Source organism: Mauremys mutica, chromosome 2, assembly GCF_020497125.1.
Source record: "Mauremys mutica isolate MM-2020 ecotype Southern chromosome 2, ASM2049712v1, whole genome shotgun sequence".
NCBI lineage: Eukaryota > Metazoa > Chordata > Testudines > Geoemydidae > Mauremys > Mauremys mutica.
The window spans coordinates 245,433-273,241 of NC_059073.1; the positions used below are offsets into that span (position 1 = coordinate 245,433).

Sequence of the window (27,809 nt, forward strand, 5' to 3'; positions counted from 1 at the left end):
TTTCTGCATTTCTTTAATAATTATTTTTGCTTCCAGATTATATGATCTAGTTTTTATTGGGTGTGTGGGGGGAAAAAAGCAGGACAGCAAAGTAGTTTTAATTCAGAAAAATGTTTTATCTTCTCTGTGTTGTACCAGATTTCCTTTTGCCAGACAGTAAATGTTTGGGTTTAAGGTCAAACACATGCCTATCTGCCTCTCCTTTCTTGCCCAAGCGATTCATTTTCTTTTGAGAATTCTTCATGATAGTCTTAACCTTCTTCACCATCTATTTGAAACAGAAACAAACATTTAAGAGAAATTCTCTTTCTTTCTTCTCCTCAGCAAGAAACTTGAAACAAAATTCTAGTTAAAAGTCTAGCAAACCTAAATTGCAGAATGTCAGGAAGAAGATATCAAAACAAAAGGTCAAGCACAAACCATCATCTCTGCAGTTAGAGCGGATTTTCAAGGCCAGGTGTAAGAAAAAGTGACAAAGGGGAAATGAATCTCCTTTCCAAACAAAGTCAGAAATTACAAAGTCAGTCAGAAATTCCTTCTGTGATAAAAACTCAGGCTAGCATCCTATTTCCAAATATATTAAGAGCGACCTAATGATATATCTTTGGGAATCTAAACATTTAGACACAAGATTTAAGTGTCAGATTATGAGATGTGTGAAGTTAATAATGAATTCAATTTCAATTTAGATTGCCTTTCCTTCTCAGGTGTCTAAAAATAAATTTATTAAAATCTGAGTGTTAGCAAGTGTTTTGTGAAAAGCATTTTTAAACCATTTTGTATCACTACATTTTATCTTTACATGTTGTCATTTTTCAGTGTGCATAAGGAATCAGAGCAATAACTGACTTTAAATCATGAAGAGAAGACATATCCCCTCCACAAAATATATACTGAAAAGAGACCAGAGCAAAGTTTCATTGAAGATCATTTGAAACTTTGTACAAATAGTAAATCCTCATCTATATTCTATTAAAAGTATCTGTAAATGTGACCACATATTGTAGCAGTTACCATAAAGTTTAGATAACGTTAATGAACTAAAACAAACCTTTGCATCTCGCAGACCGGAAGTGTCACGTGGTGTGCGAGAGGAACTGCGACTGCGTGCTGCAGACTTAGGGGGTTCAGATTCTTCACGTTTACGTTTCCTAGTTACACTCCTGGATCTTCTTGCTTGGACCACATAATGTGCCTGAAATACACAAAGTAAGCATTAGAGCTGCTATTGTCTATTTCAAATAGAATAATTTAAAAATCATTGTAAAAAGACCTCCTGTGGCTTCCTTTGATACAGCACTCTTGGCTCTTCCTCGTTAAGCTAAAGACCATTGGATAAAGTCCTTAAGTCAACTGTTGATCAAAATTCTCTGCTGTATTTCCAACAATTCTTATGCAAAAGATCACTAACATGCACTTAGTATCACTCATTCAACATTCTCATACTGATTCCCCTAAAATACCACGGTGTCTAGCTTTCTGCACCAGAATTTTGAGGTAGATGACTTTAAAATATATCATTCAGAAAAGTGAACAGATAATAAAGATTGCAGCAGCTCAGCACAAACAAACAAAAATAAACTTTGCACAGTGGGGAAACCCAGACTAAGGTAACTACCAGTAGCTTTATATGATAAAGCACGAAAAGGCTTCAAAGTCACGACAACCAGCATCACTCCACACAAGTCTCAGGCTCCTTCCCCTATAGAGTCTGGCTGAGACAGCAGGCCTTTGGGAAGTATGGCTCCTAAATAAACTTGGATTCCAAGCTCTGCAGACCATAAGTATTTGCTTCAAATGTATAATGGCACCTCTTATTATTCCTAACATCCCAACCCCTCATTATCTGAAGGCTCTGGGTCTCACGTGAGATCTCTGTATATAGTTGTGCTACATTAGGAGTATAAAAAGGGGTGCTGGGATCTTGTACTACAATAAAGTGGACCCCAAAATCCAGGGATAGACAATTTACTCCATGACTGCATTACCTGCTAAGTACTAGTCAGGCACTTAACGTCACACCTGAAGAACAGCTCTGCGTATGCTTGAAAGCTTATCTTTCCCCAGCACACATTGATCCAACGAAAGATATTACCTCACCTACCTTGTCTCACTTAAAAACCAGTAATTTATGGTGCTGCTGTGTGATGAGCCTGTTTAATTTGTCCCTGTCTTTAAGCCACATTTTTAATGGGCATTTATCCTAATCAATATTATGTCCTCAAAAATTAAACATACTAAAAACTGTTGCTCCTTAATTCTGTATCCCCAAAGTTGACTCTTGTACATTAAGCTTATTCCGGAGAGCTGGAATCCCACCCAAATCCACATGAAATGTTCTAGTATAAGACAGCGGTGCCAATACAAGTATATCATGCTGAAAAACGATGGCAAAGAAATCTTTTCTAGGTAACTAGCATGGCATAACTGCATAGCTCAGTCAAGCCAGATAAAGGAACAACAGGAGATCTGCATGTCCATACATGAATTAATGGTCCCTTCACTCAGTTTATCAACTGTAGATGTAACTGACATTTTAGGGGGATTTTCAAAGGCATCCAAAAGGAGTTCAGCACACAACTCCAATGGGATTTCCAAACCCTCACTCTTCAGACATTTGTAATACTTAATTAGCAAAAGTCTTACTTCATCTTTACCAGCCATGTCAAGACCAAGACTGCTCATCTCCTTCTCTAGTATCTTCCGTTGGACCTTTATAAAAAAAAATAATAATAATAATTAAGAGAATGGTTTTTTTTTAAGAAGGTGTTTCCGTATGTTTTCTTGATCAAACAAAATGTCTATATATTATACATACAACAAATTGAAGAGCCATGTGATTTATCATGAGCCATGAATTTATCATGCACTTTTGATCACTTTACTGGCTCTCTGCCTACTAATGCATCTTCATGGGATTATTTTAATATTCCAAACTCTACAGTAACTTCAAATAGCTGCCAGGCTTTGCTGTTTGTTTTTTAAATCAACTTATTACATAAATATTTCCTTCTCTTCCCAAAGTGTGCAAAATTCCCCTCTTTTACCAAAATTACATACCCACTATTGGCAACATTCTAACGTAGGACAGTAAGAGTTTTCTAAAAACGTCACAGCTTTACAACAGGACTTCTTGCTACCCTGTTGGGTTAGACACAGCTGCTTTATATAATTAGAAAGAGAGTTCCCTGAACTTTCTAAAGGGAACTAGCAATCACTTCAAGCCCAGGAATTATCTAAAATAATAGACTTTAAGTTAGTGACATTTTTATGTATACATTGCTATTCTATATAATTGCAAGAGGTGTTCACAGCTCTCTCCAAGCCACATACAGTTAGACTCATGACAACTAAAGAACACTGGGTTTGCAGGTGAAGAGGGAAAACGAAACCCACTTCTAAAATTTTAAATAAATTCCTATGAGTTTTTCTATAATATATATATCATAAGGTGACATAATGTGATGGTACTACTGGCATTTGTTTGGCATGACCTACGTAACTCACTAAGTAGGGTTTTCAACACAACAGGCCCAGAGGTAATATATAGAGGAGAGAAGGTAGGGAGTGAGCAGCAGGAAAGAAGCGAGAGGGGGCAGAACAACAGGGAAGAAGCCATGGGGGAGATCAGTTCCACCTGTTATATAACAGCCAAACTTAGGTTTATGCTGCCATAATTCTGTTTTAGCTTTTCAATGTTTTTATGACATCACCAGATCCCCTTAATGGAATTACAGCTCAATTATACAGTTTGCCAATTTCTATTTAATAAGCTAAAAGATCCAAAATGCCAGATCCATGTTTTATGGAGGCTCCCACCCTTTCCCTCATATTTCCACATCTCTTTACCTATCACCACAGTAGCTATTCCTAGAGCTCCAGTGGCATTCTCTGAACCTGTTTTTGGCAAGGAAAGGCAGGGTAGGGTAGGGTACAGAAGAAAGTGCTACATTGATTGGTAGAATCTTGTAACTGAAATCACACCTAATAATGAATCATTTCCATTTGCATATTATCCATGAAGAAGACTATATTACTGACGGTATTTTATACTTACCCTTCTAGCTGTCCTAGGCATTTTTGGACCTTGAGTATCTTTTTCCTTGGATTCCAGAATTTTTAGTTTCTTTTTTTCTCGAATCTGTTGTGCCAGTTGTCTGATTTCCATCATTTCCTCATCTTCACTTTCTGGTTCACTGTCATATTCCCCAGCAGCTTGCCTCAGCTCTTCCTCTTTCTCTAACTCTTCCAGTTTCTTAAAATGTAAAGAGATCAAATGAAAAACAAGTTGTTAGTGTCACAGTTCAAGGCAACTGCACCTGTATTTCCCTGCAATGACCCATTGCTGGAGGCCTGTGTCTCACTCCCGTCTGATCAGAATATTTCCAGGCTGCATAGTCCGACAATATCATGTTATCTCAGCAGAGACAGGCTGTCCAAATGGACCTGCTTGTTTTCTCTTCAGAGATGGCTAAAAGTGGGACTGACACAGTTAGTTACAGTTACCACACAGCTCTTTTAATCCAAGTCTATTTTATTCTTAAAGTAACAAGCACTACAGAGAAAACATTAAAAATAAAAGAATTTACATTCCTGCTAATAAGCTAATCAGAGATCACCGCAACCTAATGTTGGTTCCAGCAGAAGCAGCCCTCCAGATCCCACCCAAAGGGTTTCCTTGTGGTTTCAAGTTCATCAGCATTCACCACCAGAATATCCTCAAAAGTGTAAAACAAATAGCATAAAGCTCACCCTCATGATATCTGGATCAATATAATCAGCTATATTATGTCCTTCCCAGATCTCAGGTATCTTATCATATTTTTCAGATGAACTCATTAGATCCCAGTATTCTAAAAAAAGAAATTAAGCAAAAATTAACCAATACTTTAACTCATTGAAACTTTTTATAAAAAAATCCGTGATGGGAGAAAACATTTGTATTTTATATTAGGATTCAAATCTCTCTCTAAAATGTAAGCATTTGATAACATACAGAATCTGTGCCACACAGAACTTTACACTGGAAGTCTTCTCAAACAGTGATGATGCATGTGACACACAAATAATGAGCAAAAGTAATATCAGTGAAAAAGAATACACCAAATTATTCTCTCCACAAATCAATTATTTCCCTTAAGACAAGGATCATGTAAGAATATGTATCAGATATGTCCAAGCAGGACAAAAGAAACAGAGCTGAGTCATCAAGCCATTCATTCTGTGTCAGTAGTTCTACAAACTGGAAGACACTCCAAATTACATCACAACACAAGTGAGAGCAGAACGCCAATTTTTACAAATTTGGAATTAGAGAAAAAGTCTGTTAGTGTTCACTAAAATATCAGCAAGGACACTTAAGATGGAAATAGTTAGGATAAGATTTTCCTCCTTGAAACTTTCTGCTACAAACACAGAAAGACAACGTCAGCCCAATTTCACTTCTTAAAATAATTATACTGAGACTTGAATAACACTTACTCTGAAGATCCAAAACATAATCATCTCCCATTTCCACTTCAAGATCTCTCTCCTGAAAAGACATACGTAGCATAAATATTGTACTTTTCAATGATCACTCTTTTGTTTTGATTTTTTTAAATTTCGCTACTGATTCCTCAATTCAAGGGTGTCAAATCTGTTCGGTAAACCACTTACCCTCTTCTTTTTAGGTACATCTACTTCCATGCGTTTCTTACGTGTTATTGCTCCCTCAGGAATGAAAGGTGGCCTTTCCTGAAATTAATGCAATATAGTGATCACAAAAGCATGCAATTCTTTTCTTTTTTAATGTAATGTGGAAATCCCAAATTTTCTGTAATGCAAATAAAACATTGTCACTATCCATTTCTCTGTAAGAAAAATTTTCAATAATCTTAACTGATTATGACAGTCTGTATCCCTATGTTCACGCTTTTTACAAAAACTATAATGGATTTTGTCCAAAATATGCCTTGTGAGATATCATCTGAAAACTCAGTGTGCCGATCATTTTGTCCTGGTAAAATGTATGTGGCAATATTGTATGTAAAGTTATAAGATTCTATTGTATAACATTGAGACATATTCCAAGTTTAGAAAAGCAGGCACAAACTGCTTCCTCAAAGTCAAAAGGCAAACTGATGCCTCAGCCAGGTTTCAACAAAATTAAATGGACTATCCCTGGTGAAGCCACCACTCTTTGGCAGGAAAAAGGAGGTGAGCAAGAAATTTACATCTTGGCAAAAAACAAAACACACAAACAGCTGGAAGTTCCTGTCCCACAGACTTTGTCTCTTGAATCCCAGCTGGAGAGGATTCTCAAAGAGGATGAAAAGATAGAAAAAAGGAGAACAGATACCCCAAATTATCTCTACTCACAGCATCAACACCACCTGAAGGACAAGGAAATTAACACTGAACTGGGGGAGTGGTCCTGCCTGAAAGGATTCCAGACAGTAAGACTTAGAAAGCACGTGGTAAAGCAAAGGTTTCTCTTGAATTCATTTATCTTAAGTTAGGAGTTAATTATGTTCTACCTTTTATTTCTTTGCAACCAACACTGACTTTTATGCCTCATTACTTGTAATCACTTAAAATCTACCTTTCTGTAGTTAATAAACTTTTTTTTATTGTTTTATCTGAACCAGTCTGTGTCTGGATTGAAGTGTTTGGGAAACTTCATTTGGGATAACAAGATTTGTGCATGTTATTTTCTATTAACAAAAATGACGGACTTTACATGAATTTGTATTGTCCAGGAGGGTGCTGGGCAGTACACTATGCACATTTCTGGGAGGGGAAGTCTGGCACTGGGAGTTTGCTGGTGTTGCCCTGCAGTGTAAATCATCAGTGGCTCGCTATAGCACTCATACAATATAGCTGGGAGTGATTTGCATGCTGGAGGCTATGTGGGGGAAGACCAGGAGTGGTTGCTCTTACAGCAAAGCAGCATAAAAGACACCCCAGTTTGGAGAACTGAGGGGACACAGCTATTCATCTGTCCAGACTGTACCCTGGGTAATGTCACACTAATTCACTATGCCAATACATTAACTGAAATCCTGAAATTCACAGGATTCCAACAAAATGAATCCCCACATTAAGTCAGCAAAAAAAGGATTTTCAAAGACTACTGAAAAATATATCAAAATTTTAATAACCTACCTTATTATCTCTTTTGCTTGGTACAGCTAAATGTAGTCGGTTCAGCACTTCATTCACCTTATTTCCTTTCATTTTGGTATCAACACGATGGGACAACAGTCTGTCACAGGCCTAAAAATGTACAAAGTGTCATTAAGTATTGTCAGGGACGGAGAGAAGGCTGTCTGATTTAATGCACTAGCTTTTCACTTACGGAGACCCGTTCAAATCCTATTTTAAGTCACTGTTTCCCCTCCCCCAAAATACTTGATTTTTTTTTATTTTACAACTCAATACAAGAGCAGTTATGTAACAATATTCATATTTAAACCATGACACTGTAGGAATCTCCTACAGTGAGAATCTACAAGCAATACAGAAAGAAAAATCAGCAACAAAGGCTTATAGAAGAAAAAAATCTCAGTCAAGTTTTTTTTGTTTTTTTTTTAATTAAAGAAATCTGGAAAATCATGCCAAGGAAGTGTGATCAATTATAGTTAAGGATCTGGTTGTCATATTTGTTCAATCTTGGATATGGAGTTTGAAAATAGTTTCCAATGTAAGGCATGAGTAATGTCTGGAAAATGGTTCCCAAAAAACAAACTGTCTTCAGATTTATTTCTAGAAATACACAGGACCTTTTCAAAACTGAGCTTTTGCTGTTCTGTAATATCTAGTGGGAGTGTTTTATTTTTAGCTGAGAACAATTCTCTGCTTGCCCAGACCAAAAGCAGGGCCAAATTAATGACTATCTTTTTTTATCCCTGCTAACAAAAAGTCTGATGGGACAAGAGTTCAAAGTAGATGGAATTTCCTCATGTGTTATTTCTGCATAGCAAGAGAGACACTGGTCTAAGAAATGACCAAACAGCCTCTGAACAAGTAGTCAATTTAAGATTAATATCTGAAAGACAGTGGAGAAGTTCCCAGTACATAGAAATTCCACCAGGATTAAAGACACTGCATAGAATTTATATAAATCTAACCAATGATTCACAGGGGTTCTCAAACTTCATTGCACCGCAACCCCCTACTGACAACAAAATTACTACATGACCCCAGAAGCGGAGGGAAGGAGCCCGAGCCCCACCGCCCCGGGTGGGGGTGGAGCTCAGGCTTCAGCCCTAGGCCCCAGCAAGTCTAATGTTGGCCCTGGTGACCCCATTAAAATGGGGTCACGGCCCACTTTGGGGTCCCGACCCACAGTCTGAGAACTGCTGGATTAGAGTTAATTTTCAAACAGTAACTCTTCAGTCCAAATTAAGATCCAGGGTTTTCATAGTAATGTGTATAGTTTTTTCTGCCATTTTAGATTTTGTGACCTACAATCTATTTTACTTCTACTGCTTTGTTATATGCTGGGACAAGAGAGGGTGGCTATCATCCCCCTGGGATCCTCAAAAAATGCACTAATTTTCATAAAGCCATTTCAGTAAGCAAAACTGTACAATAAATATGTCAGAAGTAAGAATCATACTTGCTTGTCTCATCCTAATCTCCACTTATTCACATCATAGAAAGCAAAAACAATTTTGCTCATCTGGCAGTATCTGTCCCAGGTGAGACCCAAAACGTGAACATGAGAGTGTCATAGTTCCTCAGACACACAGGAAAACTTGCTTTATCTGTCTCAAGCCAGAGCACCAGTCCACTACTTTAATAAAGACTAGATTCACAAGCAGTAAAACAAAAGTTAGATATCTATTTGGAACAAAATTTGTGTAAGTGAAAGAAGAAACTCACCTCTGTTTTAACTTTAATCACACCTTCTTCTGTTAGAGTACTTGTCTCTATGACAGGAAATCCTTCTGCTTCTAAATTTTCAAACATTTTCTAAAAAACAAACAGAACACACAAAAATAAAGTACGTTCTGATTATTTCTTAAAGATCACTGTTTCCATCTCATTAAACTAAGTCAAACTTCTAATCTCATCTCAAAATAAAAATTTCTTCTGACATTATTGAACAACTGTATTATTAATATATGTTTTTCCTAAAGAGGAACTACAGAAACTTTGCATAGACTAACTTTTACACATAAATACTTTATGGATATCAGATGTAAACAGTAAGTTAAGTAACAAATAGAAAAAAAATATATACATTAGATAGGTGCTCAGAACTTGTGAAAATCAGGGTAACCTGTATGCATATGAAAATCAGGCCTGTGTGTGCAGATACTACTTTATACATAACTTCCATTCAGACAGTTCAAGACAGTGTGCCTCACACTAGTACTCAGTTGTCTCTACCCAGAAACTGTTGGGTGAGGTTCACTGGCCTGTGTTATGCAAGAGTTCAGATCAGATGACCCTTTCTGGCCTTACTATCTATGAAATCAACAGGAACTATGGGTGCTTTGCACTTATGAAAAATCAGGCTAATCTCTCTCACACACGTACCCCCCATACATGGAAATACACAAACACACACCTTAGTAGGTATTCATGATTTAAAAAAAATAAAAATAAAAAAAATCAAGACTCAAAGACCTACTCACTCTTCATCGGATTATTAAACTGTCCGATTAACAAGTTACACAATGAAGTTCACCTGTGCACGTTATAACATATATTATTCCACAATAGAGGCATATAATGCTTTTGTAAATTATGAAAAGAAGAAAAGGCCTTCTAACCTGATTTTCTTCAGGAAGTTCAGAAATCCTCTTCACATCACACTTGTTCGCTACGATTATAAGAGGCTAATAGAAAGAAAGTAAACAATATTATTCAGCTTATTGATTCACATTGTGAAAAATTAGATTTGACTAGTGTTGTAAATCAGATCTACCTTATTAGCAAATAGTGGTTTAATATTTCTGAAGAGTTCTAGCTGCTCCTCCAAGCTATGCCCGCACTGCTCAGACACATCCATTACAAAAAGCACAGCAGCACGAAGATGTGCAAGCGCTGTTATAGCCTGCATCTCAATGGTATTCCTCTCTTCCAAAGGATGATCCAAAATACCAGGGGTATCTACCACCTAAAATTTAGATTAACATAATTAACTCACACCTTAACATAAATTAGCCACAGAAGTAATAAGATTGTGGGGGTTAGAGATCAATCAATCTTTCACAGTATGTTTGTGCTTATTGGTTGGGAAAGAAGCAAAGCAGAAACATATCAAACCTGCCCTCTGCAACATACACTGGCTTCCCATAGAATATCATATTAAGTGCAAGGTCTCAGTCCTTATCTTCATAGCCCCCCCATGACCAGGCCCCAGGATATCTAAACAATCATCTAAAGCTACAAGACAAAGACAGTGATCAACAACTATTACTCCTGAGAGAATTCTGCACCAAAAAAATAAAAATTCTGCAAACAGTATGTTAAAATCCTGCATATTTTATGTGTCAATAAATAAATGTGGACGCCCCAAGCATGGTAGTGGGGAGCACAGGCCACTGGCTGCACGGAGGTGGAGGATCACCCTGGCAGCCCTCCCTTCCCCCCAGGACATGGACTTGGCGGTGAGGCTGCATCCAACCCTGACACAGCACAAGGGCTGGGCCTACCCCAAAAACACTCTGGGGCCCTGCCCCTCCACAACTGCTGCACCAAGACAGTATGCAAGAGGAACAGAGTCCCTCATGCACACCCGCCCTGGCGCCCAATCCAGATGTGTTGAAAGCAGGCTCAGCCCAGCAAGATCCAAGTGTGGAGGGGCTTCATGTGGGGTGATCGGGTTCTGTGTGGGGCAATCTGTGTGCAGGAAGCAAGGTGGGGAGTCCAGGACTCTGCAGGGGGTCCAGGTGCAGACAGCTGGGGCTCAGCAGAAGGGTCTGGGTGTGGGGAGATGGGACTCAGCAGGGGGGTTCCAGGTGCTGGGGAAGTGGAGCTCAGTGGGATGGGGCTTCAAGTGTGGGCAGGCTGGCTGACTGCAGGGGTGGGGGTATGGATGCAGGAGGGTGGGGCTTGGCAGGGTCTGGATATAGGGGGTCCAGATGCATGGGGTTAGGTGGATGGGAGAGCAGCTCCCTGCACACTGACCCCTTCCCCCAAGCCTGGGGAGCCATGGGGTCATGAAGTGGCGGAAGGGAGGGGTACGGAGCTTCCTGCATGGGAAGGGTCTAGGGGTGGGTCTGGCACAGCCCCATCCTCCTCCATCCCCAGCCAGGACTAGCAATTGAGCCCAGAATACGGTAGGAGCCACTGGCCAGGGCGTCTCCAGCCCCACAGTGATTTACCTCTCCGCCCACTGCTCCGGGCACCCAAAATGATGCGCCAGCGCTGCTGGGGTGGGAGGCATGACTGCTCTTACAGCTTACCTATGCTTCCCCATCATTTTCTGCAGGGAAGCAAAGAAATCTGCAGGGGACATGAATTCTACATGTGAGTAGTGGTGCAGAATTCCCCCAGGAGTAAACTATGCTCTTCTGGCACAATGGAACTCTCAACAATAAGAGTAAAGCTTGTATGTGCATGAGAGCGCACCTTCTCCGGGGGCAGTCTGAGACTGTGGAATGAACAGCCCAGGAACTTAGGGTACGTCTACACTACAGGACTATTCCGAATTTGCATAAACCGGTTTTGTAAAACAGATTTTATAAAATAAGGTGCGCGCGGCCACACTAAACACATTAAATCGGTGGTGTGCGTCCACGGTTCGAGGCTAGTGTCGATTTCTGGAGCGTTGCACTGTGGGTAGCTATTCCGTAGCTATCCCATAGTTCCCGCAGCCTCCCCCGCCCCTTGGAACTTCCGGGTTGAGATCCCAGTGCCTGATGGGGCAAAAATCATTGTCGCGGGTGGTTCTGGGTAAATGTCGTCAGTCACTCCTTCCTCTGGGAAAGCAACGGCAGACAAGCATTTCGCGGCTTTTTTCCCTGGATTGCCCTGGCAGATGCCATAGCATGGCAATCATTGAGCCTGTTTTGCCTTTTGTGACTGTTACCGTATGTGTAATAGATGCCGCTCACAGAGGCGATTCAGCAGCGCTACACAGAAGCATGCTTTTGCTTTTGCATGATAGCAGAGATGGTTACTAGCCATACTGCACCATCTACCATACCATAAATTGATAATAAGATGGTCATGGTTACCAGTCCTTTTGCACTGTGCCATTTGCTGCTGTCATAAGTGCCCCTGGCCGATCAGCCAGGGGCGCAAAAGCCAAAATTGGGAATGACTCCCTGAGTCAATCCCTCCTTTTTGGTATCTAAAAATAGAATCAGTCCTGCCTAGAATATGGGCAAGTGTACTAGAGAACCACTGTATCATAGAGCCAGAGAGCACAGCTGCTCTGTGTCAGATCCCACAGAAATTATGAGCTGTATGCTATTCACAGGGGGTGCTCCTGCAACAACCCCACCTGTTGATTCCGTTCTTCCCCCAGCCTTCCTGGGCTACCATAGCATTGCACCCCCACTTGTGTGATGAATTAATAAAGAATGCAGGAATAAGACACAGTGACTTGTTAGTGAGAAATGAGTGGAAGGCAGCTTCCAGCTGCTATGATAGTCCAGACAGGACAGTAAGGAGTGTGGAGAAGAGGAGCCCAGCATCCCTCTACTAGTCCAGGGGCAATTGAATCTTTTCTTTACACATGAAGGGTGGGGGCTGATGGAGCTCAGCCCCCTGTTGCTATTATGAGGATGGTTACCAGCCATACTGCACCATCTACAAGGAAAAATTAGGGCCAGGCGCCCTTGATTGACCTCACTGATGCTAGTCGGCATGGTTACCAGCCCTTTTGCACTGCCCCATGTGCCAATAGACTGATGACGAGGACGGGTATCAGTCGTATTGCACCATCAGCCACCCATGGCGGGGGGGGGAGTGAGGATGTTAGTGTTGACGGCTGCAGCATCGCGTCTATCTGCAGCATTCAGTAAAGATAGGGTGACATGTAAAAGAGTCAAGAGAGGATTGTTTTCCCTTTCACTTCTGGGGGTGGGTGGGGGGGTGCGTAAATTGACGAGCTATGCCCTGACCCACCGCGGACACCGTGTTTGACCCTAGAAGCATTTGGAGCTCAGCCAAGAATGCAAATGCTTTTCGGAGACTGCAGGAACTGTGGGATAGCTTGAGTCCTCCAGTCCATGAGCGTCCATTTGATTCTTTGGCTTTCCGTTACGCTTGTCACGCAGCAGTGCGCTGAGCCCCTGCTATGGCGTCTGTCTGGAGATTTAAAAAAAATGATTTTGAATTTCGTCTTCTGTAACGGAGCGCTGATAGAACAGATTTGCCTGCCCTTACAGCGATCACGTCCGCATGGTCCATGCGGGAGCTCTTTCTTTATTTTGATTTTTAACTGCATCGCCACATGTGCTGATCGGAGCTCCATGCTGGGCAAACAGGAAATATTAAAAACTTCGCGGGGCTTTTCCTGTCTACCTGGCCACTGCATCCGAGTTCAGATTGCTGTCCAGAGCGGTCAGTGGTGCACTGTGGGATACCGCCCGGAGGCCAATACCGTCGATCAGCGGCCACACTAACCTTAATCCGATATGGTAATACCGATACTAGCGCTACTCCTCTCGTTAGGGAGGAGTACAGAAACCGGTTTAAAGAGCCATTAAAATCGATATAAGGTGCCTCCTAGTGTGGACGGTTGTGGCGTTAAATCGGTTTTACACTCCTAAAACCGATTTAAACGCCTAGTGTAGACCAGGCTTTAGGAACCTCACCATTTTCTGCTTCAAGTGCAAAGCACGTTTCTTTTGACCTGCCTTCTCTAACAGAAACACATAGCAACAAATATATTTATATTAAAGAGAGAGCGCGCGCGCTCCAAAACAGGACATTCTCTCATTCTTTCCCCAGAGAGAGAAGCATGTGCAGTAGAACAAACAACATAAGACAGATGTGTAGTTATGTGGCTTAATATACTACTGGAAGGTGCTCAGATACTATAGTGATACGCATGGTATAAAAACCTAAAAGAACAGATGCTGACAATCGCAACTATATATATAGTTTCCTTTCAGACAGGAGTTTGTAATTTCATTCGAAGTAAGACCATGAAAAATGAATAAAAAAACAATAGTATTCGTGTTAAAATAAGATGAGACTGAGTACTTCAAATTATAGTCAGAGAAAAGAGTATCACAGTAATACAAGGAAAGACTACCTGTAGTTTGTGTGCATTTTCACTTTGACTGAATCAGAGGGAGAGAGACCTGCCCTGACCTGATCCAGTCTGGAGATGAATAACTCCTGAGTAGTAAGAGAAAGTGATTCAAGTGCCCTGTCCCTCCCAGCAACTGAAAAACCCCAGGATCTACATTTTTAGAATAGCTTCTGATAGCTGACCTTACTCAGCACATTATGTAGAGAGATCTTACACAGCAGTTCTATAGGCACAGTACTTTAGAAATAGCCATCAGCAAGCAAATGGTATTCTCAACAGCAACAGGATCCTAACCAATTCATTCCTGTGGAAACAGAGCGGTAAGTTAGCAATAGCTCTTACCTGCCAACGCAGATACCTATAATCCATGTGTCCCACAAAGAGGGATTTTGTGGTAAAGGCATAAGGCTGCACTTCCACATCTGCTCTTGTCACCTTAAAACAAGAAAAATCCCCAAATAAAGATTTTTTCATTTACTGAGATAATTATTTTCCTGACAGCAGCAGGTCAGACTAGATGATCATAATGGTCCCTTCTGACCTTAAAGTCTATGAGTCTATATCAATTATCATGTACTTCCTTTGCTACATCAAAGTAGTTATTCTCAATGGTTTTCTATAGAAGGTTAATACACTTTTTCATCTATCTGGGAGAAAGATTTTACCACACTGGGGAAGCTTATGATACAATACATTGATTTAAAAATAAATCTGTTTTTCATTTCCTTCTACAGCCCTGAGATTCATACTAAATCCCTAACCTTGTACAGAGACCTGCTAGCTAAGATCCTTGGGTAGAGTCCCAATAGTTCAAATTATTTAAACTTTGAAGTAATATTTTTTTACAACAAACTCACAAACCTTATTTATAAAGCTCGATTTTCCAACATTTGGGTAGCCACACAACAGAAGAGTTCGTGTATTGGGATCAATAGTTGGCAAACGGGACAAATGTTGTCGCACTGAAAAGTTTAAAAAGCTTTAATTAATTACATGGGTGATAAAATAAAGTTTAAATGTACTAAAACAGAAAGGAAGAGATCTTTCTTTGTAGATGGGAAAGCTTCTGATTTTATTCAGAAACAACATTATTCAGAAACCACATTTAATTTGGACCTATTTTTGCATTAAGTTTCCGTTTGTAAGTGGTTCATAAAGTGTTAATAAATTATTAATAAAGCATGTTACAAGAATGAGTTGAATGTTATAGTTATACGTACATCAGTAGAAGGTGTTCTAGATGGTTATAAACAACCTATTGGACCTTTAACAATTAACCATTTATGAAAACATTTATTAACCTGGATAATCTATTTACAAATGGAACCTTAATATAAAGTGTGCCTGATTCTTGTAAATATTATATTTTAATTAACACATCACCCCCCCTCAATTAGCTATAATGTGAACAAGAGGCAAAAAGGGCCACAGAGAAGAACGTATAAAAAATATTTGGCCTCTATTAAATCAGAGGCAGGGAATTGATAAAGATAAATAATGACCGCCTATATCATTTAGTCAAAGTAAATCAAATACTAGGAAAAATGCACTGTACAAATGTACTTAACTGTGAATGCAATACTTAAGACATGGTCAACAAGGTGGGTGAGATAATATCTTTTATTGGACCATCATCTGTTGCAGACAGACAAGCTTTTGCGTTTACACAGAGCTCTTTCAGGTTTGGGAAATGTATTCAGAGTGTCTCCACTAAATAAAAGGTAGAACAGACTGTTTAGCAAATGTAGTTAACACATTTCAAGGGATCATTATGCTAAACAATCTGTTCCACCTTGCATTTAGCTATGACACTCTGAGTACCTTTCCTAGACCTGAAGAGCTCTAGGTAAGCTCAAAAGCTTCTCTCTCTCTCACCAACAAAAGATGGTAAAATAAAAGATATTACCTCACCTCCCTTGTTTCTCTGATATTCTGGGACCCACAGGGCTACACCACCACTGCAAATAACAAGAAATCTAGTCAGTTTTGAAGTTAAGAATACTTCAAGGTACTTAATCTTTCAAAGGCTCCTGCGCCAATTATATTTTAACTTTTTTTTTTTTTAATGTTTTTCCCTCTCCTCTTGCCATGCAAAAAATCTCAGAAAAAGCAGGTGTATTTGACTGACTAGTCAGGAGAAATAGTGAAACTAACCACAAAATGTTGATAAATTGAAAAAAGAAAAAATTGTTTTTCCTCAAACCTTTCAGTTAAAGTAAGGTTAGATGCTATTTATAAAAACAACTGGTAAAAAGTCTTCATGCGCAAGTCTGTATTTCAAATTCTCTCTTCAAAATTCTTCATTTTACCATATTTGCAATACATACCTTGTTCCAAATATTCTAAACTTTGCTTCTGCCTTTTGATAATTGTGCACATACGTCCCAGAGCTGCCCGTTTCAACTGTTTGCATCGATAAAGGGAATCACCGTATTTCATCAGGCGCACATAATCTTTAGAAACACTATTGCAGGAGGAAAGAAAAGGTTAATCTGTTGTTATGACAAAAACAAGCCACAAAAAAATAAGTTAAGATATCTTACTTGTCAATCAGATTCTTGGCAATATTAATCTGTCCTAAGGCCAACTTGTAATGATCTTTGTCATAGAGAACATTCATCAAATCTGCATAAAAAGGATGGATATCCTAAAAAAGCATAAAATAAATTAATCAAAACCTTTTCTGGATGTTTTCTTTCATGAACGTAAAGACTTCTTACTACTAATTTGAGCTTTTTCATAGATACAAACCAGTGGTACAGCTGACAAGTACAAACTGAAGACCATTTTCCATATCTAAAAATCTCTAAAGAAAATAATCTGCTTATCCATACATTTGAATGTTTTTTCCATAACTTTGATTTCCTGCTTTATATTTCATTGGACTGAAGCTAAATTTCTGCTTGTGCCTTTTTCTTTGTAAGAATATTTTTTGTTAAAAAAGAAAAAAATGCAAGATTATATTGTACAGAGGGAAACTGCAAGCATACTGTATAGCGGCAGCCTTTTTTCTAACATACTTCTGCTACTGTGGGAACACAGCAAAGTAATTCCTCTCTTTCACTGAACCCTAAATTCTGTAAGATTCATCTCTTTTTAGGCAGACAATTTTTCATGCCTGAATAAACTCATCAGCATATGAAGAGTGCACCTTCTTCACATCAATTCTTTTTGAAGAGAGTTTACAACACATCCCTTCATCTCTGTGTAAAAGAATCAGAGAGAATATTTTACCCATCTACATGCTTTATTTTTAGAAACTTAACCACATGACATAGATACCAAACTAGTTAAGCAAATACAGAAGCTGTACTTCAGAACTCTGTAATGGAGATCAGCCATTAAAAATAGAAGTCAGAAAAAAACCCACGCAAACTAACATCTCAATTCTGCATCGGATTAAGTACAGGCAGATTCATGTGCATACACAAAGCCCCAGTCACTGAAGACTGCACATCTGCAACTGCAAGATCAGTGCATTAGACTGTAAACACACTGATCAGACCTATATTTGGATGCTCATTCTTTCCTACAAAACATCTGGATGGCAATAACTGTGAAAATAATATCCTATGTTTCTTTAGCACCTTTCACTAGAAATAGGAGGTCAAAGTCCTTTAACAGCCTATATTTCTTTACCCGTCATTCAACTGAAGTTTCTATCAAATTTAAATGTATCTAGAAGTTAGTGCTAAAACTCCCACTCCTGGAAAAAGTGCTGTGAAACCTTTAATCACCACTGGTGGTTAAGACTTCGATTTTTTACCTCTCGTCTACAAGACGTGAGCTCCTGGAAAAAGTTGCCCTAGAACCCTGTTCGAGCCCTGATTCAGAACTTTACTCAAAAGAAATAGAGCCACCTGAGTTATCAATACCTCTTCCTGCAGATATAATTTTTCTTCCAAAGTCTCCTATCCAAGTAATAAGTCAGCCTGATTTTGCTTAGCCAACAAAACCTCACAAGACCACAATTTATAGTCACAGCATTAGATCTGATGAATTTAAGGTACACTTTCTTTCACTTATCAGTTGCCAAAGTCACTTACATCTAATTTTGGGAAATCTGTTAAAATCTGGGTGAGTCTGTCATGGTAATTTTGCTGGGTGTATTTAACTTTTCTCATGTAAAACTGTCGAATGCGGTGGATTTGATAATGCTTATGAATAACTGTCGGAGTCTTTCGCTGAGTCTTCGACAATGTCAGATCTATGAAGTCCTGAAAGAAAAGTACAATTATCAGCAAAGACTGTATTACTTATTACTAAGAACCAATATTCTAATATGAAAGTTATTTAGAAAAGGAAAACAGAGCAGTCAAGTGTTTTAAAAAGACACCTAAGCAGTTATTGAAAGAATCAGTACACACTTGACATTTCACACCACACTTTTACCTGCAGTTAGGTTGATAGAATACAATGCAGCCACTTTCTATCACTGTTGTGGAAGTTGAGAATTTTGCATTGTGTGGGATAACCACGTTTTTTTAAAGAAAAAAGCTGTTGTGCAGCTTCAAAGGCATCAGTAAAAAACATAGATAGCATGTCACTCCAATTTTAAGATATCTAAACAAGTCCTTCCATTAAATTAAGTTCAGACCACCCAGTCCCATGCACCACCCACAAGTTTGTAAGCAGAACCTTTCATTCTTTTATCCAGTGTTCATTTCAGCTATGTAAGAGACAGCCTCCTTTTCCTACATTCTTTCAGGGAACTGCCATGTATCCACTATCAGTGCTAGATCTCGACTGATTGCGGTGGGCAGTAAGGTGTTCAGTTGAAGGCCCAAATCTCTACAGCTTCCTCCCCCTCTGCTGGCCTGTCAGAGTCCAAGTTTGGTGAGGCACAGATCATAATGAAAGGCTTCATTTCCTTCCCTCCACCCCCGACTTTCGACAATGTTAAATAGGGGGAGAAGAGTTGTTTGGGTTTTGTCCAAGTATTTTATTGACCCACTCTGAGTTGTGTACTGAGTTATGTGTGTGCAGCACCTGCATACTTTCACAATAGATACTATATGAAACAATAAGTTATTGTGCATAAAAACATTTCTCTATATTTTCCTGTTGGGGCAATTCCTTATAATATGCACATTACTGTCCTTTCTCCAACAATCTGACCACCCAGCTCGGGCTTTGAATCCTGATGAAACCACAAAGCCAATTTCAAACCATTTTCACAGATTTTAAGCAACTGTCTCTGAAGAGGGGTAATGAAGGGTTGGGAGAAGAGACAGCAGAAGTCTGAAGGATGCAGGCACTCATTAGAATTGTCATTGGTATTTATATATGCCTCTGAAAATGGCACAGAACTTCTGAAGCTCAAAATAATGATTGAAAGCAGGCCTGTTCTGCATTTAGAAAAGAGAAACAAAAGGTGACTGTCCTGAGAAAACCAAAATTTATAAGCTCTTTTGGATGTAATCACTTTATATAGAGAGCCTTTAGGGAGAGACTTGCTATGTTTAGTCACAAGAATGTACCTCTTTTAATCTTAAATTTGTTGAAGTCTTTTTTAACAAGGACAATTTTCACATTTCAGACAAGAGTAACAGGTCCCATTGAGGGAGCTCTGCACATTCAGGATTACACACATAGCAGTGACAATAACTCAGATTATCATAAAACAATGAATTTCTTATAATAACCACTACTTGTGATAGTATCTTATGTCTAGTCATTTACCCTTTGTGTGGCAGATTTTCATTGTTTAATTTCTCTCCCTGTAAAACTTAATACTGAGCACTTACATACTAAAAATAGTATATAAATATTAAATAGAGTAATTAATCTTTGTCAGGTAACTAAATATATTACAGAAAGGGAAACTGAGGTACAGACAAGGATTTGTTTACGGCCAGACACTAAATCAATAAGAGTCAGGATTACAATTTAGAAAATTCCTGCCTGTCAAACCATAGTTTGGTTTAAAGACTAACAAGCTCCAAGTTTCTGCTATGTAGGAGGGCCTGTTACAGAAAATGTGTGCTTATGTTTAAATTTGACGAAGACTTTGGTAGCTCCTTGGAAAAGCACAAGACAGTGATATTTGATAACCATCACCTTTCCCCAGTACATTTTCACATGTGTTCAGGCTGGTTTCACTGAAGCAGTGTTTGCACTGAAGCCACTACGCCAAGGACTAGATCTGCTTTTGGGCTGAAGTGGTTTTCACCAGAGAGGCACCCCGCTCTTGTGCTAATTTCACAGGGCAGAGGTGCCTGTGACATGCACGCAGCCCAATACTCCACTTCTCCTCCTCCCCCCCCTCCTCTGCTGAGCCCCCGCCCCAACTCCCACTCCTCTGCTGGGCCCCCGCCCCGTGCCGGTCCCCTCATCCCGCTCCCCCGCCCCGGCCCGTGTGCACGGCCGGAGGCTGCCCGGGGCAGGGAAGGTCCCACGCGCTGGGCCCGGGGCGGGGCAGCGCCCCCGGCACACGTGGCTCCAGCTCAGCACGAGCCAGCGGCCGGTAGGAGAAAAGGGGCGCGCGCCCCCCGCCGCTACCCCTGCGATGGCGCTGACGGGGGAGGGGAGAAGCGCTTCACCTTGGCGGAAGGAACCACCATAATCTTCTTAAAGTTGTAGAGCGCCATGGCCGCAACCTCCGCGCGTGTCTGCCTGCCTGGCCGGCCGGGTCCGGAACAACCCTGTACAGTCTCGCGAGACTTCCGACGAGATGCTCAGCCCGGGACAAGAGTTCAAATATCGGCCCTTTGTCAGCCGCGCGCCTTGGGCACAGCGCCCCCTGCCGTGGCGGTCTGAACTGCAGCGCCGCCCTGCGGCCAGACTGTGCCGCCGGGAACGGAGCCCGAGCGAAAGGGTCCGGGCAGGGACCGGGGGGCGGAGAAGCAGAAAGAAGCGGCAGGAGCATCTAGTCTGACCTGCTGCCTAGAGCTGCTGCCCGCAGCCGCCTCGTCTCTGCGCCGGGCTCGACTGAGGCGGGCAGCTGGCTCGAACCCTTGGGAGGATGGAGCCCCCCATCCCTGTGTAAAACACCCCCCGGACCCAGCACCCCGCGGGTAACTGTGCGCCTGGGTGCCCGCCACGCCGCATGGATCCGGCTTCAGCCCCCAGGATGTAGGGCTCTGGCGGCTGGGCTGGGACCAGGATTTAAAGGGCTAGGGGCTCCCCTCAGCAGCAGGAGCTCTGGGCCCTTTAAATCCCTGCCCCGCAAAGCTCGGGGTGCCGCTGGAGTCCTGGGCCCTTTAATTTGCCCCTGAGCCCTGGGGGCTCCCAGCCACCCTGGTTGATTTAAAGGCCCTGGGTCTCCGGACCCAGCCAAAGCTGGTGCCCCGGGGCCTTTAAATCTTGAGAGGCCGCGCCTCTTCTGGATGAGGCCGCACCTCTTCCGAATGAGACCACACACCCCCTCAGGATTCCGGCAGTACAGATAAGTCCTGTAAATTACTTTCACCCCTGCCCACCATTCTGTGCCAGGCTGGCAGGCTCCTTGGCCAGCGCGGGTCTAGTCACGGCTGAACCCTCACTTGGGTTAACCATCGAGCTCCTGCCCGGAGATGTTTTCTAACCCTTTAGTCACACCCTGCTGGTTCTTCTCTGCTCCCTCTCCACTGGATCACCTCCTTCTGCAGCACCTGGCCCCAGCATTCCAGCAGTGGGCACACCAGGTGAAAAAACCTCTCTACTCCGACCCGAGATCCAGCTGTTTATACAGCTGAGGATCGCATTCACTGCATTTGGGTCACAGACATGGTCAGCTGATTATCTACTATGACAGCTTCCAAGATCAACTCCCGCATCCTGTATGTAGGGCTTACATTCTTTGTTAACCATATAAAAAGGCATATTTTGGTTGCTTTGTGCCTGGTTTACCAAGCAATCCAGATTGCCCTGCATCAGTGACCTATCTTCACTACTTATCCTTCTCCCATTGTTTGGGTCCTCTGCAAACTTGATCAGTGATGATTTTATGTTTACTTCCAGGTCATTGATAAAATTGTTAATTAGTGTAGGGCCAAGAACCAAGACCTCTAGGACCTCACTAAATGCATACCTGCTCCTTGATAATTCCCCATTTACAATTACATTTAGAGACCAGTCATTTTTTAAACCATCTAATGTGTGCCATGTAATTTTTGGCTCATTCTAGGTTTTGATAAAAATGTCACATGGCACTAAGTCAAATGCTTTACAGAAATCTAAATATAATTACATCAGCACTAATATCTTTATCAATCAAACTTGTAATCTCATCAAAAATAAAGTTAGTCTAACAAGATCTATTTTCCATAAACTCAGGTTGACTGGCATTACATTGCTCTCCTTTCATATCAGTTGTTCCATTATTTTTCCCTGGATCAGTGTCAGGCTTATAATTATGCAAGTCATCCTGTTTACCCTTTTTCAATATTGGCTCAACATTAGCTTTCTTCCAGTCTTCTGGAACTTCTGCAGTAGTCCGAGATTTATTGAAAAATTAACATTAATTGTCCAGCAAGCTCCTGCTCTTTTAAAACTCTTGGATGGAAGTTAGTGGGATGCAGTGTTTTCCTCAGGAACTGAAATTAGTGTGGGTGTTTGAATTTATGGGGGCGGGGGAGGGCAGGGCCAATGAGGGGTGAGACCGTAAGGGTGAAGATGGGCTGTATGGCACCATAGTAAAAACTGAAAAAAAATTAATGATCATTTTATTAGATTTAACTCATGTTTTAAAATCATCACACAAATTAAAGTTGGCTACTCAAGCCTTCCATGAAGCACTACATCTACATCCTTCTTGGTTTCTTGTTATAATTTTCCACAACTCTGTTAATGAACTTCTTGAATGCAAATGCGTTCATCTTTGGTGGCTTCTCTTGTGTCTGGTACTTCCATTCCTTCACTTGATATGCTCTGTAGTTCATTCACATGATCAGGCAAAAGCACAAAATTCAAAGCACAAAATTCTATTAAGTGATGAAAAAGAACGCTCAGCTGTAGCTGTTACTGGAGTAGCAAGAGATGAATTCCTACTTCTTTCATCCCAGGAAACATAGCATGAAGATTGGGTCGAGCCACTAGTGATGATAAAAAGGAAGTTGAAGTCAAATCTTCATTCATTTGTCATATGATATTCCATTCTGTGTTCAAATTCTCTATTCTGTCCTGAGCACATGGCAGCCCCATTGCTGGTAGTGCCTTACTCCACTCAACTGTTGGTGTTTTATAGGACAGGGATCTATAAAAGCTACAGAGAGGTTGAGTAGAATCTAGAAGTCGCGGTTGTAGATTTTTAAAAACCAAGTCTGTGTACTTTTTCAGTTGTCTTAACAAACACTTCTTGTCCTCTTCACTTAAGGATTCAATATAAATGCCTTCATTAGTCAACTTCTTGATTGAAGTCTTTGCTTCTTCCAGTACTTTTTCAATGGATAGCTCTCTGATTGATCCAAATGTAGCTTCTATTGCTGGACAAAGACCTACTACTGTTGTAGCAGATGCCTGGATGGCATTGTTTAATGACTCAAGTGGTTTCAAAAGAGAGAATGGCAATAGTCTTCTCTGAACATAGTAGCAAAAGTAATCCACCAGCCTCACTACTTAGATCCATCCCATCTTGGTAGATACTTTCCAAAGCCAGTAATAACAGCTGGAGTAATTAAGACAACAGCCAAGGATCGCTCATGAGAAAGCCAGAGGGTTTTCCCAGGTTGGACTAATTTGAACTTCAGTCCCAGTGTATCTTCTATATTTTCCAAGATGTTCAGTCTTTTTGGACTCTTGCTGAAAAAATAATATAATGAAGACATTAAATTTATAGCTTTTTTAATGTCTTTTGAAGAGTCTGCAGCTCATACTAGTGCTAGTTGAAGTAGATGGCCTCTGCAGTGTGTATTGGAGAGATTACAGTTACACTTTTCTCTGAGAAAAGCTTGTACTCCACCATGTCTTCCAGAGAAGTTTGCAGCTCCATCAAATGCACAAGCAGCCATCAGTTTGGGGTCCAATTGACAAGCATTTAACTCCTTCTAAGATGTGGGTTATCACAGATGCAGCCGATGTGTCTTCTATAACTTGAACAGCTACAAATGCATCTACTGGCCTACCACTGCCATCAAGATAATGTACACAATGATTTAATACTTGATGCCCATTTGCCTCGGTGCATTCATCAACCATTTATGCAAATTTTTTGAACGTGGTGAGAGAGTTCTTCACTTTTTCAACTGTTGAGTCTTTACATAAGAACATAAGAAAGGCCGTACCGGGTCAGACCAAAGGTCCATCTAGCCCAGTATCTGTCTACCGACAGTGGCCAATGCCAGGTGCCCCTGAGGGAGTGAACCTAACAGGCAATGATCAAGTGATCTCTCTCCTGCCATCCATCTCCATCCTCTGACGAACAGAGACTAGGGACACCATTCTTACCCATCCTGGCTAATAGCCATTTATGGACTTAGCCACCATGAATTTATCCAGTCCCCTTTTAAACATTGTTATAGTCCTAGCCTTCACAACCTCCTCAGGTAAGGAGTTCCACAAGTTGACTGTGCGCTGCGTGAAGAAGAACTTCCTTTTATTTGTTTTAAACCTGCTGCCTATTAATTTCATTTGGTGACCCCTAGTTCTTGTATTATGGGAATAAGTAAATAACTTTTCCTTATCCACTTTCTCAACATCACTCATGATTTTATATACCTCTATCATGTCCCCCCTTAGTCTTCTCTTTTCCAAACTGAAGAGTCCTAGCCTCTTTAATCTTTCCTCATATGGGACCCTCTCTAAACCCCTAATCATTTTAGTTGCTCTTTTCTGAACCTTTTCTAGTGCTAGAATATCTTTTTTGAGGTGAGGAGACCACATCTGTACACAGTATTCGAGATGTGGGCGTACCATGGATTTATAGAAGGGCAATAATATACTCTCAGTCTTATTCTCTAACCCCTTTTTAATGATTCCTAACATCCTGTTTGCTTTTTTGACCGCCTCTGCACACTGCGTGGACATCTTCAGAGAACTATCCACGATAACTCCAAGATCTTTTTCCTGACTCGTTGTAGCTAAATTAGCCCCCATCATGTTGTATGTAGAGTTGGGGTTATTTTTTCCAATGTGCATTACTTTACATTTATCCACATTAAATTTCATTTGCCATTTTGTTGCCCAATCACTTAGTTTTGTGAGATCTTTTTGAAGTTCTTCACAATCTGCTTTGGTCTTAACTATCTTGAGTAGTTTAGTATCATCTGCAAACTTTGCCACCTCACTGTTTACCCCTTTCTCCAGATCATTTATGAATAAATTGAATAGGATTGGTCCTAGGACTGACCCTTGGGGAACACCACTAGTTACCCCTCTCCATTCGGAGAATTTACCATTAATTCCTACCCTTTGTTCCCTGTCCTTTAACCAGTTCTCAATCCATGAAAGGACCTTTCCTTTTATCCCATGACAGCTTAATTTACATAAGAGCCTTTGGTGAGGGACCTTGTCAAAGGCTTTCTGGAAATCTAAGTACACTATGTCCACCGGATCCCCCTTGTCCACATGTTTGTTGACCCCTTCAAAGAACTCTAATAGATTAGTAAGATCTTTCACTGTTGCACAACATGCTTCTAGCCAGTCAGTTGTGTTTCTTGCAGAAAGATAGTGAGCATTTGCTGGTCTTGTTCAGAACCAGTGTTCAGCTTCAGGATGAACAAGTGACAATGCACTTAACACTGGCCTCCAGTTTGTAGTGTGTGTTATCTCTTGCTTAAATAAAAATATGATGCCACAGCCATGTTTGTTCGCATGAACTGTGTTGTATCTCTAGCATTCTTAACTGCCTCATTAACACTCGCCGGTGTTGTCCTTGGTCAGTGGAGACTCAGAGTTCAGAGGTGCTTTCACATGAGTTCACGTCCCAAGTGGGGGGGCAAGAAGGCACCTTGCTCGTTCCTCCAGCTGCTCACTATTCGCTCTGGCCACAGTTGTTCATTGTGCCACCGTTCACTCCAATCGCTCTGTTGCCAATAGCCCTGCTCCATCACCTTCTGCTGCCACCTGCCACTGTGACCTCTGCGAGTTGGTCTCTTGAGGTTCCACCCAGCTCTCAGTGATTTCAGCTGAGCTCTCAGTGGGGGAACCCTGCTGCTAGTGCAGACTGGGCCGTCTCTTCCACAGAAACACTGTCCCACTGTAGGTCTAAGCACTTAGACCATCAGTGATTTCAGCTGTGGTGGTCACTAAACAAAACAAAACAAAAGACTATCTATGGAGACTAATCAGCTCTGTCTTTAAACAGTGGAGAGGGGCAGGTCAAACAGTACTTGTGACTCAAGCAGACCATCAAGCAAAACACCTGTCCCCACCCTTTCTCTTGATGCCCTCGATCAGCACCAGTCTAAGTACAGTTCTACTGCCCTTTACTCATACAATAAGAATAACAACATTTCATGCATTAAAATGATTTGTAACCCAACCCCAGCCAAAATCTACCACTTGGGCAACGCAGCTCTGTTTGCTGGATACCTAGGTAGATTAGGTGTGAATGTAAATACAATCTGGTCCTGAAACCTTTCCCTCCAGCCCCCAGCTCATCACTAGCTGTCAGAGAAAGCTCATTTAGACTTTGCTGCTGCTGCTGCTGCTTCTTCTTCTTATTCACTCCCTGTGGAGCATAAGGCACCAACCACTCTCCTCTATTCATTTTGTTCTTGAGCGAGACAGCAGAGTTCATCCCACTTCATTCCCATACCTTTCATTTCCTCTTCAATGGTCCTTCGTCACGTCCCCAATGGTCTACCTCTCCTCCTTCTTCCTTGAGGTGTCCATCGTAGGGCAATACGAGGGTGTCTGTCAGCATCCATTCTCAATACATGCCCCAGCCACCTCCATCTTCGTTGTTTGGCTTCATCCACTATATTGTTTACAAATCATTATTTGAAATTATTAGGTTGGCCAACATCATCAAAATGAATACACTGACATTGTCATAAAAAACATCAGCTGTATAAGGAAGTTAGTCTATCTTCATATTTTTCAAATCTATTATACTTTTTCAGATACACATTTTATCATACACTCTATATGCTTTTAAAGTGTGCATTAATGTTTCAATTTCAATTCACATTTCCAAACAATCACTAAACTGGCAACACTGCATGTAACTAGTTCACAAAACTGAGGGGTGGGGAGAGATGTTGGGGAAATTCGGGGGGGGGGGGAAATCCCTGGTGGGTTGTGCTGATTTAACAATGTGTTCCTTCAGCAGCTGCAGTTAAAAAATCCTCCTGAGTCATGATGGGAAATGGGAATGGAAAGTGTATCAACAGCCCATGATATGACATCAGTTTCTTTCCCAAACACAGAACAGAAATATCTATGGTACGCTTCTGCTTTTTCTGCATTAATAATACTGTTTCTATATAGTAATAGACAATACTGTTAGGATTCTTTTTGTTCCTAATATAAATAACTCATTGTCCTTAACAATGCTGGTCATAGGTTTCTTCTTGTCATTGTTTCCATTATCAATTTTCTACAGTTCCCAGCTTCTGTTCCATATTCATTACCTTCAGCTTCCCCTTTCTTCCATTTGCTATATACTGTTTTTATAGCCACCTTCACTTCCCCTCTAAACCAAATTGGGTTTTTTAACCAGTGTGGCCTTCCCTCAGTTGTG

The 27,809-nt window shown here is 40.9% G+C and overlaps 1 protein-coding gene across 3 annotated transcripts; it reads right to left on the bottom strand.

Moving 5' to 3' along the window:
- On the bottom strand, positions 1–26,905 carry LOC123363575 (GTP-binding protein 4). Of its 3 annotated transcripts, none has more exons than XM_045004708.1 (17): positions 26,883–26,905; positions 18,253–18,423; positions 16,750–16,853; positions 16,534–16,670; positions 15,068–15,168; positions 14,549–14,641; positions 9,920–10,111; positions 9,765–9,830; positions 8,869–8,958; positions 7,147–7,257; positions 5,659–5,736; positions 5,482–5,533; positions 4,753–4,853; positions 4,058–4,255; positions 2,647–2,712; positions 1,052–1,195; positions 1–268 (listed from the first exon to the last, which is right to left on the bottom strand). In XM_045004708.1, the coding sequence occupies exons 2-17, from the start codon at positions 18,328–18,330 to the stop codon at positions 116–118; spliced, it is 1,764 nt and encodes a 587-aa protein (XP_044860643.1). In that variant the 5' UTR covers positions 18,331–18,423; positions 26,883–26,905; the 3' UTR covers positions 1–115. The 3 variants fall into 3 exon arrangements, with proteins under 3 accessions (XP_044860643.1, XP_044860641.1, XP_044860642.1); XM_045004706.1 differs by lacking the exon at positions 26,883–26,905 and adding an exon at positions 20,749–20,898; XM_045004707.1 differs by lacking the exon at positions 26,883–26,905 and adding an exon at positions 20,267–20,296.
- Positions 26,906–27,809: the final 904 nt, after the last annotated feature.

What these genes read in the sequence shown, in the direction of transcription:
- LOC123363575 (XM_045004706.1), bottom strand. Translation starts at nt 20,796, where the DNA reads ATGGCGCTCTACAACTTTAAGAAGATTATGGTGGTTCCTTCCGCCAAG. An exon ending in GCCAAGAATCTGATTGACAA is followed by an intron (nt 16,671 to 16,749) that starts GTAAGATATCTT and finishes CTCCTGCAATAG; the next exon opens with TGTTTCTAAAGATTATGTGC. An exon ending in ACATGGCTGGTAAAGATGAA is followed by an intron (nt 1,196 to 2,646) that starts GTAAGACTTTTG and finishes TGTGTATTTCAG; the next exon opens with GCACATTATGTGGTCCAAGC.